This window comes from Macaca mulatta, chromosome 1 (genome assembly GCF_049350105.2).
Source record: "Macaca mulatta isolate MMU2019108-1 chromosome 1, T2T-MMU8v2.0, whole genome shotgun sequence".
Taxonomy (NCBI): domain Eukaryota; kingdom Metazoa; phylum Chordata; class Mammalia; order Primates; family Cercopithecidae; genus Macaca; species Macaca mulatta.
Genome location: NC_133406.1, coordinates 114,389,137 through 114,407,567, shown reverse-complemented (window position 1 = coordinate 114,407,567; position 18,431 = coordinate 114,389,137). Strand labels below are relative to the sequence as shown.

Below are 18,431 nucleotides of genomic sequence, written 5' to 3'. Positions count from 1 at the left end.
TGGAGTCTAGCAACATGGTGAAACCCCGTTTCTACTAAAAACACAAGAATTGGCTGCAAAAATTAGCCGGGTGTGGTGATGCGTCCCTGTGGTCCCAGCTACTTGGGAGGCTGAGGCAGGAGAATCATTTGAGCCTGGGAGGTGGAGGTTACAGTGAGCCGAGATCACACCACTGCACTCCAGCCTGGGTGACAGAGCAAGACTCTGTCTCAAAATAAATAAATAAATTAATTAATTAAAAAAAAATCCTGCAATTCTGCAAAGAGACTGAAGCCAGCCTTTGAATGATCTTAGTCCCCGATCAGATTAATATTACCTGGGAGTGTTAGTGCTCCTAGCCTAGATACTTGCTAGAAAGAAAATAAAATCAACATTTAGAGACTAAATGACTTCTACAAATTTTTCACATAGAGCTCTATAATTAATGAAAAAAATAACCAAATATGTTTTTTAAAATTTGACTACGAAAAATAAGAGAAAACAAGCAAAGCAAACAGACCACAGGATATCTAGCTAGTATAGTTATGAGATACAGATTTGAAAATATCTGTGATTTGTATGCTGAATAAATTTAAAGGCAAGGTGGAAAACTTGCACAGAGATCTAGAAATTCTAAAGGTAATAACATGGAAGTCTAGACCTGAAAAATTAATAACCAAAATTAAGAACTGGGTAGAGAGGTTAAATAACAGACTGAGCACTACAGAAGAGATAATTAGCAGCTGTTAGATTGGACAGAAGAAAATATTGAAGCAAGGGAACACAAACACTGGAAAATACAAAAAAAGCATACAAAATATATATGGACTATAGTGAAAGGTCTAATATCTAGATAATAATGCTTGGAATCCCAGAAGAAGAGAGACAACAGAAATAAGCAGTATATGAAGAGATAATCCCTCTGAATTTTGACAAACTGACAAAAAATATCAAACCACAGGTTCAAGAATGATTAGGCATCCCATGCACAAATTTCTTCTACTATTAGTGCTTGGGGATCCACCTGAGGCCTGGTATTTCTTGTATTCCTTCTTGTCAAGCTCTGAACTCCTTCCTGGTGAGATGCTGAAATCTTGATTTGGCCTCTTAGCTTCTTAGCCACTGCTTTCAATTTCAGCATTCACAAATGGCTGCATGTCCCAAATACCTGGCCCACCCTGCTTGAATCCCCTCTGTTTCCAGGTCTTGCCATCAATCTTTTTTCACTGCCTTGGAATAGGCTTGTGAGATAAAATATAAGATGCCCAGTTAAATTTAAACAAAAGATAAACAACAAATACATTTTTAGTGTAAGCATATACTATATAGTATTGGAGATTTATACTAAAAAGCTATTGTTTATCTGAAATTTACATTTAATTGGGTGTCTTGTATGTTTATTTGCTAAATCCAGCAATCTACTTTAGTGTCTCTTCTGTGCCTTCAAAGGAGTTTAGAAACATATTGTCCACATTTTTTAGCTGTTCTTATTGGGAAGCTAAAACAACCTTGTTGGCTATTGCTGGGAGATAAATTGCTGAGTTTTAAAAGATAACTTAATTGAAGTGTTACGTGCATAAAGCAAAGCACACAATCATTGTATACAGTTTGATGCTTTTTTCAAAAAGGTAACACACTTATGTAACAACACCCAGATCAAGAAAGAAATGATTACCAGCATCTTAGAAGCTCTCCTTGCTCCTCTTTCAAATTACCATGATTCCCATCCACACCAAAGGTAACTGTTATCCTGATTTTTAACAGTATAGCTTAATTTTGCTTGTTTTCGAACTTTATAGAAATGAAACCATATGCTAAGTGCTCTTTTGCACCTGGTTTCTTTGCTCAGCATTATGTTTATGAGACTCATCCATAGTATTGTGTGAAGTTATAGTTTGTCAGTTTTTATAGTGATATAGTGTTTAATTGGGTAAGCATTCCACACTTAATTCTCTGATTAAAGGACATTTGGTCAGGTTTCAGTTTTTTGTTTATTACAAGTAGTTCTGCCATGACCATTCTTATATATGCCTTTGGTACACATACGTGTGGATTTTGGAGGACTATATGGTGGAATAGGTCACAAGTTGTGCATATGCTCAGTTTTAGTAGATACTACCAAGTAATTTTTTAGAGAGTCTGTATGAGAGTTATTGCTCTGTATTCTTGGAAATACTTGGCATCATTTGTGTCATCATGTTACCCATTCTTAGTGTTTGTCTCAATGGCAGCCAGAATCTGCCTTGTGTCCGTGATGGGTCTTGGGCAGGAGAGAGGTGGTGTAGGCTGTTCTCATTGAGAAAGTACTCTTATTAGCCAACTTCCTTCAGTCCTACATAGACTATCTTGGGTTATCTTACTATTTACTCCCACAGTCCACATTTTGTAGTAATTTCTTGCATAATTGGCTGCTTTAGACATGAGTTTATTACCTCCATGAGCATAGAGACTAAAATTGTTTTGTTTATCTGCAATAGTTTAAATGTTCCCTCCAATACTCATGTTGAAATTTGGTTGCCATTGTAACAGTGTTGAAAATTTGGGCCTTTCAGAGGTGATTGGGCCATGAGGGCTCCACCGTCATGAGTGGATTGGTGCCACTGTCATGGGAGTGGGCTAGTTGTTGCAGGAGTGGGTTCCTGATAAAGGAATAAATTCAGTCCCCATTTTCTCTCTGTCTCATATATTCACTTGGCCTTCTGCTTTCTGCCACAGAATAACCCTTACCAGATACTAGCTCCATGCTCTTGGACTTCCCAGCCTCCAGAACTGTAAGCCAAATAAACTATTGTGTTTAAATTATCCAGTCTTTTTTTTTTTTTTTTTTCCTAACTTTTATTTTAGGTTTAGGAGTACATGTGCAGGATTGTTATATAGGCAGATTGCATGTTGTGGGGGTTTGGTATACAGATTATTTAGTCACCCAAGTAATAAGTGTAGTAGCTGAGAGGTACTTTTTTTGATTCTCTCTCTTCTCCCAGTCTCCATCCTCAAGTGGGCTCTTGTGTCTGTTGTTGCCCTCTTTGTGTCCATGTGTTCTCATTGTTTAGCTCCCACTTACAAGTGAGACACACAAAAAATTAACTAGGGCTTGGTACTCTGTCATGGCAGCAGAAAATAGACTAAGAAATCACTTAATAATTTCTGGCATAAATTTGGCACTCAATAAGTAACTATCAATGAACAAATGGATGATATTTTGTTGTGAATCCCCCCCTAAAATTTTTTAGAAATATATTTACTATTTAAAGCAGCTGCCCCCTTACGTTGATGATATTTAAGATGACAAAGGTGGTGATATTGACAAAAACCCTGTGTCTAGGCCATCTTATGATGTGGTTGTGGGATTAGAGTGTTTAATTGGCAATCTTAACCATAGAAATGTCCATTTTCCTTTATATCTTCCTTTTTTTTTGCCCCACTAGCAAAACACTAACAATTAGTATGAGTGTCTCCCCTGTATGGTCCACTGTACATTACTGGAGAGAAGCTTCTGAAGGGACTCATGGCAACCAATTGACCAACCAGCATATCTTCTCCTTGGCTCTGTACTCAGGTCTGTGCTAGAGCTGGGTGACAGAAACAGTTTAGTGGGTCTTGATTTCTGCCCTCAGTGAGCTTTGACTAATTGGAGACAGTAAATTTTTATTTAATTAAAATTAAAAGGGAGGAAGGTTTTCAAGGTCCAAGGATAGCATGAGTTTGTACCTGAAGGCAGTAGGATGAAAGGTGTGCTCTGGTACCAATAAGCAGGGGTGTCAATAATAGTATCTGGGTGGCAGGATATGTGGGGGTGATTATTAATCTATTCTTTCTATATTCCCATAGTTTCTAAATTATTTTTACGATTTTAAAGTTGATTGAAAAAGAATCCTAAATGGTTACTGTTGCAGTATGGAAGGTTTTTTTTTTATTTTGGTTGGAGTAAGCTCATATGCAGAATGGCCACCCAACCAGTTATTTCTCTAGTTCAGGAGATAGGCAAAGGCCAGTCTGTGGCATGTGCAGTAGCATAGGGAGGAGCAGATAGCTGTATCACATGCAGAGTCACTCTGTTATCAGAATCTCAGTCCAATCTGGGTCTGGAATTTTCTCTACATAGACTCTTCTCAGTTTGACACTAGGGAAAGCTGTCTTTATTTCCCTGTTGGTACTTGAGCCATTTCCCCAACATTTTCCTGAGTCATAGGCCCTCTGATGGCCAGAGGATTAAGCTTGGAAAGGAAGCAGATATTCTGATTGGATCTTGAGGGCTGTGGGTGTTCTAAAAATGTATTCTCAGCTCTCACCTGTTATTGGACTCTGGCAAGCAAGAAAAGCAACAAGGGTGATGACCTTCAGCTATGGCCTCCTGTGGTGGGTATGATTGTTGAGTAAGTCCAAATGGAAACAAGACATTGGTTCAGCTTCCTAGTCTAGACTTTCTGGCAACCCAGATTCGCTTTTCACAGCAAAACACCAGCAGCAAGAACAACAAATAATTATACAGGCTTCATTTTAGGACAGTCTCTGCTGTTAGCATGTTACATATATTAACCCATTTAACTCACAACAACTCTTCAAGGAAGACATTATTATTATCTTTTCCATTTTACAGATGAGTAATCTCAGGCTCAGCGAGGTTCACACAGCTACTAAGTGGCAGGACTGGAATTCAAACCCAAGAAGTTCAAAGTCTATGCTCTTAACCACCAGGTAATAGGCCAGACTAGACAGAGACACATAGGCATCTGGATGAACTCATTTTACGGGTAATTTCAATCTGGTCTTGTGTAAATATATATTCAACAGAGATTGAGAAGAGAGATTGAGCTCTGTAATAGGAGAAGGTTTAAGCAAAAAGATGTATCACCAGTTGGCAAAATAAAATTCTACAGTTAACTGGATTTACTCTATAGGCATATTTCGAAGACACTGTGGGTTCAGTTCCAGACCACCGCAATAAAGCAAATATTGCAATAAACCAAGTCAAATGAATTTTTTGGCTTCTCAGTGCATGTGAAAGTTATGTTCACACTATACTACAGTCTATTAAGTGTGCAATAGCATTACATTTAAGAAATAATGTGGATATCTTAATTAAAAATACTTCATTTCTAAAAAACCACTATAACGTGAGCCTTCAGTGAGTTATAATATTTTTGCTGATGAAGAGTCTTGTCTTGATGTTGATGGCTTCTGACTGATCAGGGTGGTGGCTGCCAAAGGTGGGGTGGTTGTGACAATTTTCTAAAATAAGACAACAATGACATTTGCTGCATTGATTGACTCTTCTTTCACAAAAGATTTCTCTGTAGCATGTGATGCTGTTTGATAACATTTTACTTACAGTGGAACTTCTTTCAAAATTTGGATCAAACCTCTCAAACCTTGCTGCTGCTTTATCACAAAGTTCATGTAATATTTTAAATCCTTTGTTGTCATTCAGTAATGTTCACAGTATCTTCACCAGGAGTAGATTCCATGTCAAGAAACCACTTTATTTGTTCATCCATAAGAAGCAACTCCACATCCATTCAAGTTTTGTCATAAGATTGCAGCAATTCAGTCCCATCTTCTGACTCCACTTGTTTTTCTCTTTCTATTTCCATCATGTATACAGTTACTTTCTCCACTGAAGTCTTGAATCCCTCAAAGTTATCCATGAGGGTTGGAATCAACTTCTTCCAAACTCTTGTTCATGTTGTTATTTTGACATTGTCCTATGAATCATGAATTTTCTTAATGGTATCTAGAATGGAGCATCCTTTCTAGAAGGTTTTCAATTGATTTAGCTCAGACCCATCAGAGAAATCGCTGTCTATGGTAGCTATAGCCTTACAAAATATGTTTCTTATGTAATAATGATGCTTAAAAACTGAAATTACTTCTTGATTCATGGACTTCATAACAGTTGTTCTCTTAGCAGGCATTAAAACAAGATTAATCTTGTACATCTCTATCAGAGCTCTTTGGTGGATAAGTGCATTGTGAATGAGCAGTAATATTTTGAAAGGTATTCTTTGTTCTGAGCAGTAGGCCTCAAAAGTGGGCTTAAAATATTCGGTAAACCATGCTGTAAACACATGTGCTGCCATCCAGGCTTTGTTGTTCCATTTTATAGAGCACAGATATATTAGATTTAGCATAATTCTTAAGGGCCCCAGGATTTTTGGAATTAAAAATGAGCATTGACTTAGACTTAATGTCAACAGCTGCATTAGTTCCTACCACAAGAGTCAGCCTTTCTTTGAGACTTAGCATTGATTTCTCCTCTCTAGCTATCAACGTCCTAGATGGCATCTTCTTCCAATATAAGGCTGTTTCATCTACATTAAAAATCTGTTGCTTAGTGTATCAATTATCTTAGTTACATCTTCTGGATCACTTGCTGCAGCTTCTGCATCAGCCCTTGCTGCTTCACCTTGCACTTTAGGTTTTGAAGATGGCTTCTTTCTTTAAACGTCATGAACCAACCTCTGTTAGCTTCCAACTTTTCTTCTGCAGCTTCCTCACATTTCTCAGCCATCATGGAATTGAAGAGAGTTAGGGCTTTGCTCTGGAATAGGTTTTGGCTTAAAGAAATCTTGTGGCTGCTTTGATCTATTATCCAGACCACGAGTTATTTATTTATTTATTTATTTATTTTTTTTTTTTACCATATCAGCAATAAGGCAGTTTTGCTTTCTTACACTTATGTATTCACTGGAGTAGCACTTTTAATTTCCTACAAGAACTTTTCCTTTGCAATCACAACTTGGCTAACTGTTTGGACCAAAAGGCATAGCTTGACTTTCCACATGCCTTTCTCATTAAGCTTAATTATTTCTAGCTTTTATTTAATATGAGAGATTTGTGACTCTTCATTTCACTTGAATGCCTAGAGACCATTGTAGGGTTATAAACTAGCCTGATTTCAATACTGTTATGTCTCAAGGAATAGGAATACCCCAGGAGACAGAGAGACAGGAGAATGGCCAATAGGTTGGGCAGTCAGAACCCACACAACACTTACTGATTAGGATTGCTGTAGTAAATGAATGCAGTTCATAGTGCTCCCAAAACAATTGCAGTCATTGCTTCAAAGGTCACTGATCACAGATCGCCATGACACATATAATAATAATGAAAAAGTTGAAATATATTGAGAACTTCCAAAATGTGACAAAACGGCACAAAGACCACATGCTCCTAGAGAAATGGCACCGACAGACTTGCTGGATGCAGGGTTTCTGCAGATCTCAATTGTAAAAAAAGCAGTATCTGTGACAAACACTAAAGCTATTTGCAATGACAGGTATGTCTATACTTAGAAGACTGATTATGAAGCTACACTGCCATCAAATAGCATATTTTTACTTTTTCTCTGCTTTCCATTTCTTCTGTTACGTAAGCTCATTCCTCCAAACAAGCTCTGCCGAGTACATATTCTTCAGTTTCACTACACTTCTGGTGATATTTTCTTATATTTTATATTAAACACACACACACACACACACACACACACACACACACCCCCTTGGGAAGCTGCCCAATTACCCACCCCTTAGTCAAGCTCTGCCTTGGCCTCAGGCTCTCTGAAGAAGGGCTCACTGATGATTCTGGTCTACACAGGGCTGAGAGAGTGACCAGGACATACTTTAAGTAGGAAACAGGAACTTTATTTTTGCAAAGAAAATGGAAGATAAGCAGAATGTTCTATGTGTGGAAATGCCTGAGTTAGCTTTGAGATCTACCATCCCCAGGATGTCAAAATGAGGGAATGGAAGAATGAGAAGCAAATTGATGCTTTGGCCCATGTGTACTTCAGAGGTCCTCAGGACCCAAGTCACCAGCAGCTCCCAGAGCTGTGGCAGCAGCTGGAGCCCCGTGAAGGCTCACATTCACAGCAATTGGAGCTCTGGGGTCTGTGGCAGTGGGACCTGTGGCACCTGTAGTGGCTCAGGCAGCAGCTACCACCTCCCGAGCTGCAGCAGCCCCCAGAGCTGGAACTGCAGCAGGAAGAAACTGGGCATAGTGCTGTGCACTGGGATGGACACTTTGGGGGGCATTTCAGAGTACACTTGGAAGGGCATTTGGCAGGGGGCTGACACTGCTGCTGGTTCTGCTGGCAGGACATCTGGGCAGGTGTTTAATCAACCTGGAAGAGCATAATGACATAGTATGGATTAGTTAAATCAAGGGGCATGTTTTTTTTTTTACCTCATCTAGAATCACTATGAAGGGCGATAGTAAATGATATTTAGAAAACATGAATAAGCATCCAGAGGAAACATATAAATCTTTCCTCTAATTAAAAGTACATAGATTTAAAATGCAGATATAGTAAACAACGTCTTATTCTCCTCTATAAAAGGACACAAGGATTTCTCAGTCTTCATAGTCCTGCATGCAGTATTCAAAACTCTCTAAAGTGCCACCATATTATTATAAAAACAAGCTCCTAAAATAGATGAGGTTGGCACAACTGCCTTTCGGCCCAGGTCAGTTTCCAGAGTGGCAAAGTGCCACTGACATCTTAAACCACAGCACAATAGTTTTCGCTCCCTCTGAATTTTATTCCTATTCAGTGTCAAATACTTAACTGTTTTTCCTAAGACTCTTTACTTCCTCCAATCTCTCTGTTCTTCTCCAACCCCTCTGGTCTCCCGGGTTCTCATTCATCCTGGTCACACACAGGAGCGCAGACATGTCCCTAGGGAGTCAGAGCAGATGAGGTGCTGGAGCTGGGTATGTGTCTTTTATAGACCCAGGCTTGGCTCTAGTAAGAGCAGGAAGTGGCTCTTGCCCAACCAGGCACGTTCTGGGTGATTTGTGACGTTCTCTTCTCTCCTTGTCCCTGCAATTCAAGGAGGCCTTGGGAACTCCCAGGGCCCCTGTCTGGGGCTAGGGTCTAGATAGGCTTTATCCAGTTGCACCCCCTTCTAGGCTGGAACTCTGAAGAGTTAGGTTGGGATGCACAAGGAGCCAATGTCTGGATAAATATGCTATTTGTTCTTTGGGAAAACTCAGGTTAAAGTCACAGGCTGTTTTATTTTTTATTTTTATTTTTCGTTGTGGAAACATTCCATTCTGATTTTCCCTACACTTGGGGTTTGCCTTTGAGGTCCTGCTTTAGGTACCAGCCATTCCTAGGCTGGTTGTTCTGGAGTTTTGAATTAGGAAGAACCCTCCCCACCCAGCCATCCTTCCTGAGACCTGTCCTTCAGGGTGGACTCTGGGTCTCCGCTTCTCCCTCAACTGTCCTCTGAAGAGCAGCTGTGCTGTTCTGATTTATTTCAGTTGTGAGGATAGTGATGATTGAGCCGATTTAATCAAAACAATTAACTCTTTCTTAATTTGGCCAGAGGAAGGCAGGTTATAGAGGTTAGGTCTCTGTAACTACACTCAGGGAACCTGGTGTCAATTCTAGCTCTAACTCATGACCTTTGAAATATCACTCATGTTTCCTAGGCATCTGTGTTCTTTTTAAAATGATCAATGAGTATCCTAATACTCATTGATTTGAACATTAAGAAATGAAAATATGTAGCATATGTTTGGTATGTAGAAGATGCTCAATAATGCAAGCTAAAATAAATGAACAGCGTCTAGGCCTTATGGGGGCTCTAGAGATGGTCACTTATGGTTGCTACTTTTAAGGAGCTTATTCCTAAACTCTAACAAGTGGCCTGAGAAGGGCTTGCCATGCTGGGGAGCTTCTAAACCTGGAGTCCAGTTATCCCTGGGAATGAGGAACGGGAGGTGACATTGACTGAGGGATTGAGTACAGCTTGACATTGAATAATCAAGGAAGAGTTTGGATTAGTCAGATTTTTTCGTTGATTGAAGCCTATCATTCTACCATTCATTGTTTAGGGAGCAGAATACAGCTGTGAACTAAATGGCAGTGGCCACTCCCTCAGTGAGGTTCCCAAATAAGGAGAAACGTATGACCTCTAAGTCTCTGTTAGAGGTGCTCCATTCTCAATTTATTTATTACCTATTTTCAGACAAGGTCCCTACCCTCCACAAGCTTTCAGGACAAATGTAAAATAGATCAAAAAATGAACAAAGTATTTGGTTAAATGGACATTCATTTAGCACACCAGATGAGGTCTGTGGACATCAGTCTGGAATTTGGGATTCGGAGGTGAATCAGACACAACCTCTGACCTTGAGAAGCTCACAGTCCATTAGAATCTCTGAAGCAGTTCTTTGCCTGAGAAAAGCCCATGAGGTCCAAAGCAGGTGGCTCTGAATCTCATCTCCTGAATCATTACTTTGCAATGAGATATGTGGGATACTTCGATTAGTCCAACTTTTTCTTTGGTGTTATCAGCCTGAGTTTCCTCATTCTCTGTGAAGAGATGTTTATAGCAACCATGATGGAGTGAGAGGCAGGATTGAAGTGTATGGGTATTTACATGTGGTGTGTGTGTGTGCATCCATGCATGTACACACACACACACACACACACACACACACACACACACACACACACATACTTAATTGGCGGTAGGGTACAAAAGCACAAAAAAGCCAATTCCCCTGGTTTTTGGTGACTGGGGGACAGAGAAGCACTTCATTACACCCACTGGTGTCCAATTTTTTTTTTTTTAGTGTGCCTTCTCAATGTTCCATGAACGCAACGCGTATGAAACAGCATACTATTTCACAAAGTTGTCCCTACTCCATAAGATTTCTTACTAGTATTGTAAAACATTATAAGATATGTGTGTTTATCTCTACAATTCTGATCCTATCAGAATGTGAGAGCTGCTGAGTAAAGAAACCCTGTTCTCATTCTCTTGGGTCCCCGTAAAATACCCCACACATTTTGGTTGTTCAAATAAATAAATAATCATGTTAGATGTATGAATAAATAATGATTAATGCCAGGGTGATGATTTCAGAAGTTTATCTCAAAGTCCCTTTAGACCAGGAATCGATAATCTCCAAGGTGGTATCTCTAAATGTCTCCAGAACCTCTTCATTCATCAGAAGGTCTGGCTAAGACCTCAAATCTACACCCCTCCCAACATTTGTTCTCTTTCCACCATATGATCATTTCTTTGGTCAAGACATTTGATATGTTGGTACAATCTTTGATCTATCCCGTTTCTCCATCATATATACACAAAGGGACATCAAGTCTTATAGATTCTTCTGAAAAAACTCTCTTAAAGTTTTCTATCCTCTCTTTCCTATTTGTCTCATCTAAGCCCCACCTCACAAAGCCTGGCAAGAAAGATGTGACCACCTATTTCATGAGAAGGGACTGGCACGTAGTGACCCGGGCCTTAGAGCCTCAGCCCAGTGACCAGGTTCTTGGGATATCAGGCCATCTGAGGCTTATATTTGAGAAAGGGTGTGATTTGTTGAAGGCCCACAGGTCTTGGGCCCCAGTGAGAGGCCAGAGTGCTCCTACAACTCTTTTGGAAGGAGAACGTCAGGAATGGCCCTACATGTTCCTTGGTTGTGAGAGATTTTCTCCTGCTCCTTCCACAGACAAGGCTCATCTCTGAGCCCGGCCTGGGGACTCCTCCTATGAAAGGTATCCCTGGTTCTTCTTCCTCATCATTTTGGACACCTCTGCAGCCTGAGCTAATTCTGAGACTCATCCTGGTAAGTGTGTCTGTGCAAGACCAAAGGACATCTCTGGATTTGGCAGTTTTGTGGTTTTCAGATGTTTATTCTTGTACATGTCTTCTAGGAGCAGAATTGCTGAATCTTGGTGTATTTAGTAGCTAAGAATTTAAATTTATAATAGAGTGCTAATCTGTTTTTCAAAATGATTGAATTTTTATGCCCAATATCCTTAAATAAATTTGAAACGATCTCCTCCTTTATAGTTTTGCACTGTTTGCCTAGAAAACAATTTTGGCCATTGTTTTCTATGTCTCTTAATAGTACTTTAGTTTCTTAACTAGTTATAAGAGAATTCATGCTTTTTGTCTCTTCTTGAGTTTATTTTACTAGATTATACTTTTTCATGTATGCTTCCCATTTTGTCTAAGCTTTCAGCGTTGGCAGTGTATAGTTACTGACAGTCTTTTATTTTTATATTTTATTCTCTGCTTTATTATTGTTATGAAGATACATAAATTTTTAATTTATAATATTTGATGATAATTTATAATATTTTCTCTTTTTTTTTAACCTAGATTACTCTTGCCACGGTGGGTTTTCTGGGTATTTATTGTTGTTGTTTGTTCGTTTGCCTATTCTGGTATTGGAACTCCTCTATTTAAAAATATTTCTCATCCTTAAGGATGAAAGTTCCTGCCAAATTTTCATTTTAACTCTTTTCAGACCCCAGGATATGGTGGTCAGGGAGCTACCGAGGAGGCTTAAGTCCCCTCTTGAGTAAAGCCAGGGAAACATAGGGAAACCCTGCTCCTGTGAAGAACTCAGGAATATGGGTGGGGATAAACTTAATTTGAGTTTTCACATCCTCATCCCTCCTTCTCTGACCCCCTAGAAGGTGGTCAGATTACAATAGAAAAAGTAGGTAATATTTTTTGCTGGGGTGGGGGAAGGAGAAGTACTGAGGTAAAGTCTTCACCTGATGAGCTGGTTTCCTGGTGCTTGGACTATAAAGTGGGGCCTTGACCTCACTGGGGCCTTGACATAGACACTGGAGTATTTCCCTCGTAATTATTTCCAGTCAGAATCTCTAATATTCCCTAGCAGAATATGAATTCACAGGCCTAAATGGTAAGATATGTAAAGTCACAAGCATTTAAAAAGATTCCATTAGCATCAGAGGTATTAGATATAATTCACCATTTTTTAAAATGAATGCATAAGATTATTTGAGATTCTATGAAGTAACTTCTTAATTCATCAGCACTTTTTGCCTGACCAATACTTTTAAAAAATATATTATAAATGCAATGGATATGAAAATAAATTGAATCAAAAGACACAGAAAAAGAAATTGAATCAAAAGACAAAACTCCTTATGAGATATCCCAGGAATAATAAATACAACTAAATATACAATAAGGGACACACAAGTTAGAAAATATAAAAGAATAACAACAACAACAAAAACCCCTAAAGGATAAGACAGAAAGTAATGAATATAGAAGATACACAATGGAGATCTAATTTATACAGAAGTTGTATACCTGAAGAAGGAAAGGAAGACAATGAATTAGAATAAATACTTCACATTACAATTCAGGGGCTTTTATTCTGTGTATGATGGAGTAAAATTATCTTTCCTCCACTCAATGCAACCATAAAAACCTAGGAAAACTGACAGGAGCTAGCTAGCTAGGAGCTAGAAATAGCAGCAGACAGATAGCGGAAGGACATGAGAATTCAAAAAGTAGATCTGAAAAGGTGCATAGCTTCCCTTTTCCTCCTTTGGTTTCTCCTGGCCTGAACTTAATGCATTTGGAAACCTGGAAATGAGTGCTGTGGGGCACATAGAGAGGTTTTGAAGAAGTCAGCTAGTTCTGGCTTAAGGAGCAAAAGGGTAAGCCCATAGAGGGTGTGGGAGTCCCCCATTTCAATCTCCTTGTTCTTTCTTACCCCATATCTCAGGCAACTCCATGGTGGATGGCAGTGGCAACAGCTGATAAGGGACCTAGCAGGGGCATAAAATGTGAGAAGGGGAACTTCCTTCTCCATTTTGTGGAGCTATAATCTCAAAGGGATGGGGCCAACCCCTATTGCTTTCTGTCTCTCGCTGTCTTCCCAATTCTTGGTCTTAGACATGGGTCTAGTCATATAAATGTGTGGCAGAGAAGGGTAACTAGAGGCTCAATTTCTGGCAAGAAGACCATGAAGGTGAGCCTCGCTGAACCTGAAAGTACTGAGGAGATTGCAGAGGAAGAGACAGAAGCTCAGGTAAGAGACCCCATAAAATTGTTTATGAATTCCAGAGTTTGCTGCAAGGACACATGTGCAAGGATCTGATCCTAATTAGCAAACAAAAACATATGATGACTCATTAATACAGGTTCTACTTCCCACACCTCAGGCTGATGCTGGCTGGCACTCACTCTGGACAGTTATGAATAGCACTACAAAAACTTCAAAAACTTAACTGATAATTGGAATAGTTTTACATGGAAGATTGCCTGTTAAAACAAAAAAATCAACATTTTCCATCAAATTTAAACAAGATCTGGAGTCTTGTTTAAAATGTTAAAAGTGTCCAACATACAAACCATAATTACTTGGCAAAAGAAGAACCATGAAAATGTCACTCACATAGGAAAAAATAATAAACAGAAACCAATGCTCAGACAACACAAATATTGAAATTATCTGGCAAAGACTTTAAATCAGCTATTATATGAATGCTCAAATGAGCAATTATAAACAATATTGAAACAATGTTAAAATAAAAAGTCTCAGCAAAATAATAAGAGATATAAAGAAGAACCAAATAGAAATGTTAAAACTAAAAAATGCAATAATTAAATTTTCAAAAAGCCATTGAGTAAATTTAATAGCAGAATGGAGATGACAAAGAAAGAGTCAGTAGACTTGAAAATGGATCAAGATAAATAATCTAATCTAAAAAACAGAGAGAAAAACAAACAAAAACTTAGCAGAGCATCAGGGATCTGTGAGAGAATAACAAAACCTATCATTCATGCCATTGAAATCCCAGAAAGACAGAAGAATGAATGTGGAACTGAAAAAAAAATGTGTGAAGAAATAACTGTTGAAACTTTTCAAGTTTAGTAAAAGAAATACACATACAGATTCAAGAATCAAAGGGAATCCAAAACTCATGAGATCACCAAAAGTGATCCCAAGCTAAGCTCAAAAAACCCTGGTAACATCAGCTGAAAACCAAAGACAAAGGAGTAATCCTGAAAACAGCCAGAAAAAACGATGCATCACTAAAACCGGAGCAAAGATTCAAATCGTTGCAGATTTCTTATCAGAAATCACAGAGGCCAGAAGAAGGCAGCTTATGATTTTTAAAGTACTGAAGGAAAACAACAAAAATGACAATTGTCAATCAGATATTTATATGCAGCAAAGAATTTTCTGTCTTTCAGCAATGAAAGTTTTATAAAGACATTCTCAGATGGGAGAAAACTAAGGGAATTTAGGACCTGCCCACCTGGACATCCCTGGTACTTCCAGCTCTCTGCATGTGTGGGCAAAGTGGCTCCAGAACTCAAGGGCAGCCCAGCTACTGATGAAGAGCTGCAGGTGCTGGCTATTGAAGCTGGGAAAACATCAGAAGGTGGGGAGTGGGGTGGGCAGCGTGCGCAAGAGCAATAAAAAGGGACAAGAGATAATCCAGGCAGTACATGCATGCTGACTGCCAAAGTTTCCCCTGCAGTATGCTTTTTATATTTTAAGAATCATAACAGAGGACTTACATTGCTCATTTCTATTCTTCATTTAGACTTATTATGCATACACATCAAAGTTCATTTGTTCACAATTAGTTTTCATTCATATACATTTTTGTTTTATTTATGGTAAAATTTTTCACATTGTGTGCCATCTCATTTTTATTTCCTTGTTTTATGGGTATACACATTTATGTTTTCATTAATTTTAAATATTTAAATTATTTTTCCACTCAGATAACATGTAATACATATTTGCTTTATTTTTTCTAAATAAAGATATATGCTTTTCTTCTCCTTTCAAGTCTTCGATAAATCTAGAATTTGTCTGAAGTATTTGGTGATGCCTCCCCTCCCTTGGTTTCCCATGGTAGAGATAGATTGCATTGTTGCCAGTATTCATGCCTTTATGCCTTGTGACTTTGCAGTTCCCCTCACTGAGGAGCAAAATATATTTCCTAATCCCTTGACCTCGAGTTTGGCCTTCTGGCTTTCTTTGATTAATAGAATAAGGCAGCAGCGATGGTATCCCATGCCCACAAGAAAACATGTCCTAGATAGCCTACAGGCCCCAAAAGGAGGAATGAAAGACCTATGGAGCAGAGCTGAGCCACCCAGCTGAGCCCAGCCTAGGTCAGATTTGACCTCTATCACCCTGAAGACCTGCACTCTCACAAACTAAAGAAATAATTGTTCTATGCATTTTGTTTATTACGTTGTTGTTGTGCACTATAATTGAGGCCATAGTTAACAGATATATTCCTGAACTGTAATCTTTGTCTCATAAACCACGAAAAGCTTTGCAACATTCTAGAAACTTCCCACTTAGGTTTTAGCTTATTGTCCTGCATCTCCCCGAACTTGTCAAATACCTTAGGAGAAAACTAGGTGTGCACTTGAGGGTCCCCATGTTTCTGCTACAGGCTCAGCTGATTTCTTTGTCTCCCAGCTATGTTCTTTCCATGCTTAAAATAATCTGGATTCTCAGTGTTTTACCTGCCCAGAATTGACAGATGCTCTCGGGATTAAAAGTGGTTGCAGAAGTCAGCTCCTCTCCCTGGAGTCTTAGCTTCTCCAGTTCACACTACCTCAGCACTTCTCTGCTGCCTTCCAAAATACAATTTCTGGTTTAATCTGAGTTTTATAGTTGTGTTAGTAAGGAGAACTGGTCTCCCAATAACTATTTCATCCTATCCAATGAGGAAAGTTTGCAAGGAAAGGTATGTTTTGTAACTAGAAAATCTACCAATGTAATTCAGTGTATTTACAGATTAAAGAAAAAAACAAAAAGATCATCTTAATAGATGTAGAGAAAAACATTTAACAAACTTTAATACCATTCACAATACAGACCTCTGAAAACCTGTAATCAAGGAGAATATTCTTATTCCACTAAACAGTAATTAGCAAAAGTCTGCAGCATGTATTCAGTCAGCCTTCTTGAACTGGAACTCACAAGTTTAGGGTTTTTTTTTTCTTCATTTTGACTGACACTAGAATTTTATTAAACTTTTTTGTTATCAAACACATTTTAAAATCTATTAGAGCCAGGCATGGTGGTGTGTGCCTGTAGTCCGAGCTACTCAGGAGACTGAGGGGGGAGGATTGCTTGAGACCAGAAGTTTGAGACCAGCCTAGGTGACATAACAATATCTCTTAAAAAAGAAAATATATTTGGATATTCGTGCTTCTTCCCCTTGTTGGAGCTGCAGATAGGCACTTTTAAAAAATATATAAAACTGCTTTTATTATGTTGCCATTACATTTTTAAAGTCACATGGATCTTAGATGGAGAAACTGATGCTCGTAGAGGTGAAGTGACTGATCCCCAGTCACAAATGAAAATGCAGGCAAAGCCAAAGCTAGAGGGTTTTTTTTTTTTTTTTAAATTCCCAATCTACTGTTGGACAGTAAACACTTTGAGGCTTGCACAAAACCTTGCACTGTCTCCTTACCCCTGATAGAAGGAAGTCAATTAAGTAAAAATTTTTCTCCTAATTTTCAACTTCATCTGCTGACTACAACTTGGCTTTTTTTTTCTTTTTTTAAAATTATTATTATACTTTAAGTTCTAGGGTACATGAGCATATCGTGCAGGTTTGTTACATATGTATACTTGTGCCATGTTGGTGTGCTGCACCCATCAACTCGTCAGCACCCATCAACTCGTCATTTACATCAGGTATAACTCCCAATGCAATCCCTCCCCCCTCCCTCCTCCCCATGATAGGCCCTGGTGTGTGATGTTCCCCTTCCCAAGTCCAAGTGATCTCATTGTTCAGTTCCCACCTATAAGTGAGAACATGCAGTGTTTGGTTTTCTGTTCTTGTGATAGTTTGCTAAGAATGATGGTTTCCAGCTGCATCCATGTCCCTACAAAGGACACAAACTCATCCTTTTTTATGGCTGCGTAGTATTCCATGGTGTATATGTGCCACATTTTCTTAATCCAGTCTGTCACTGATGGACATTTGGGTTGATTCCAAGTCTTTGCTATTGTGAATAGTGCCGCAATAAACATACGTGTGCATGTGTCTTTATAGCTGCATGATTTATAATCCTTTGGGTATATACCCAGTAATGGGATGGCTGGGTCATATGGTACATCTAGTTCTAGATCCCTGAGGAATCGCCATACTGTTTTCCATAATGGTTGAACTAGTTTACAATCCCACCAACAGTGTAAAAGTGTTCCTATTTCTCCACATCCTCTCCAGCACCTGTTGTTTCCTGACTTTTTAATGATCGCCATTCTAACTGGTGTGAGATGGTATCTCATTGTGGTTTTGATTTGCATTTCTCTGATGGCCAGCGACGATGAGCATTTTTTCTTGTGTCTGTTGGCTGTATGAATGTCTTCTTTTGAGAAATGTCTGTTCATATCCTTTGCCCACTTTTTGATGGGGTTGTTTGTTTTTTTCTTGTAAATTTGTTTGAGTTCTTTTTCAGCAATACAAACCCTCAATTGGAGTCACATAGATCTACTTACTCTGCGTTTACTGACTTTAGTTGCACTTTTAAAGTGTGGAATCATGCACGCATCCCTGCTTGAAACATGCTTCTCTGTTTTCTCCATCTACCCCAGCAGCTCTCTGTGGACTCATAAACTCACGTCTGTCAGCTCCAAACCTACCCTTCTGGGCTCTACTTTGTGATGTT

At 38.9% G+C, this 18,431-nt stretch overlaps 1 protein-coding gene across 1 annotated transcript; it reads right to left on the bottom strand.

Moving 5' to 3' along the window:
- Window positions 1–7,786: 7,786 nt before the first annotated feature.
- On the bottom strand, window positions 7,787–8,077 carry LOC114677346 (late cornified envelope protein 2A-like). Its single transcript, XM_028846687.1, has one exon. It carries the CDS (start codon window positions 8,075–8,077, stop codon window positions 7,787–7,789), a length of 291 nt encoding a protein of 96 aa, XP_028702520.1.
- Between the last annotated feature and the right edge of the window lie 10,354 nt (window positions 8,078–18,431).

What these genes read in the sequence shown, in the direction of transcription:
- LOC114677346 (XM_028846687.1), bottom strand. Translation starts at nt 8,077, where the DNA reads ATGTCCTGCCAGCAGAACCAGCAGCAGTGTCAGCCCCCTGCCAAATGC.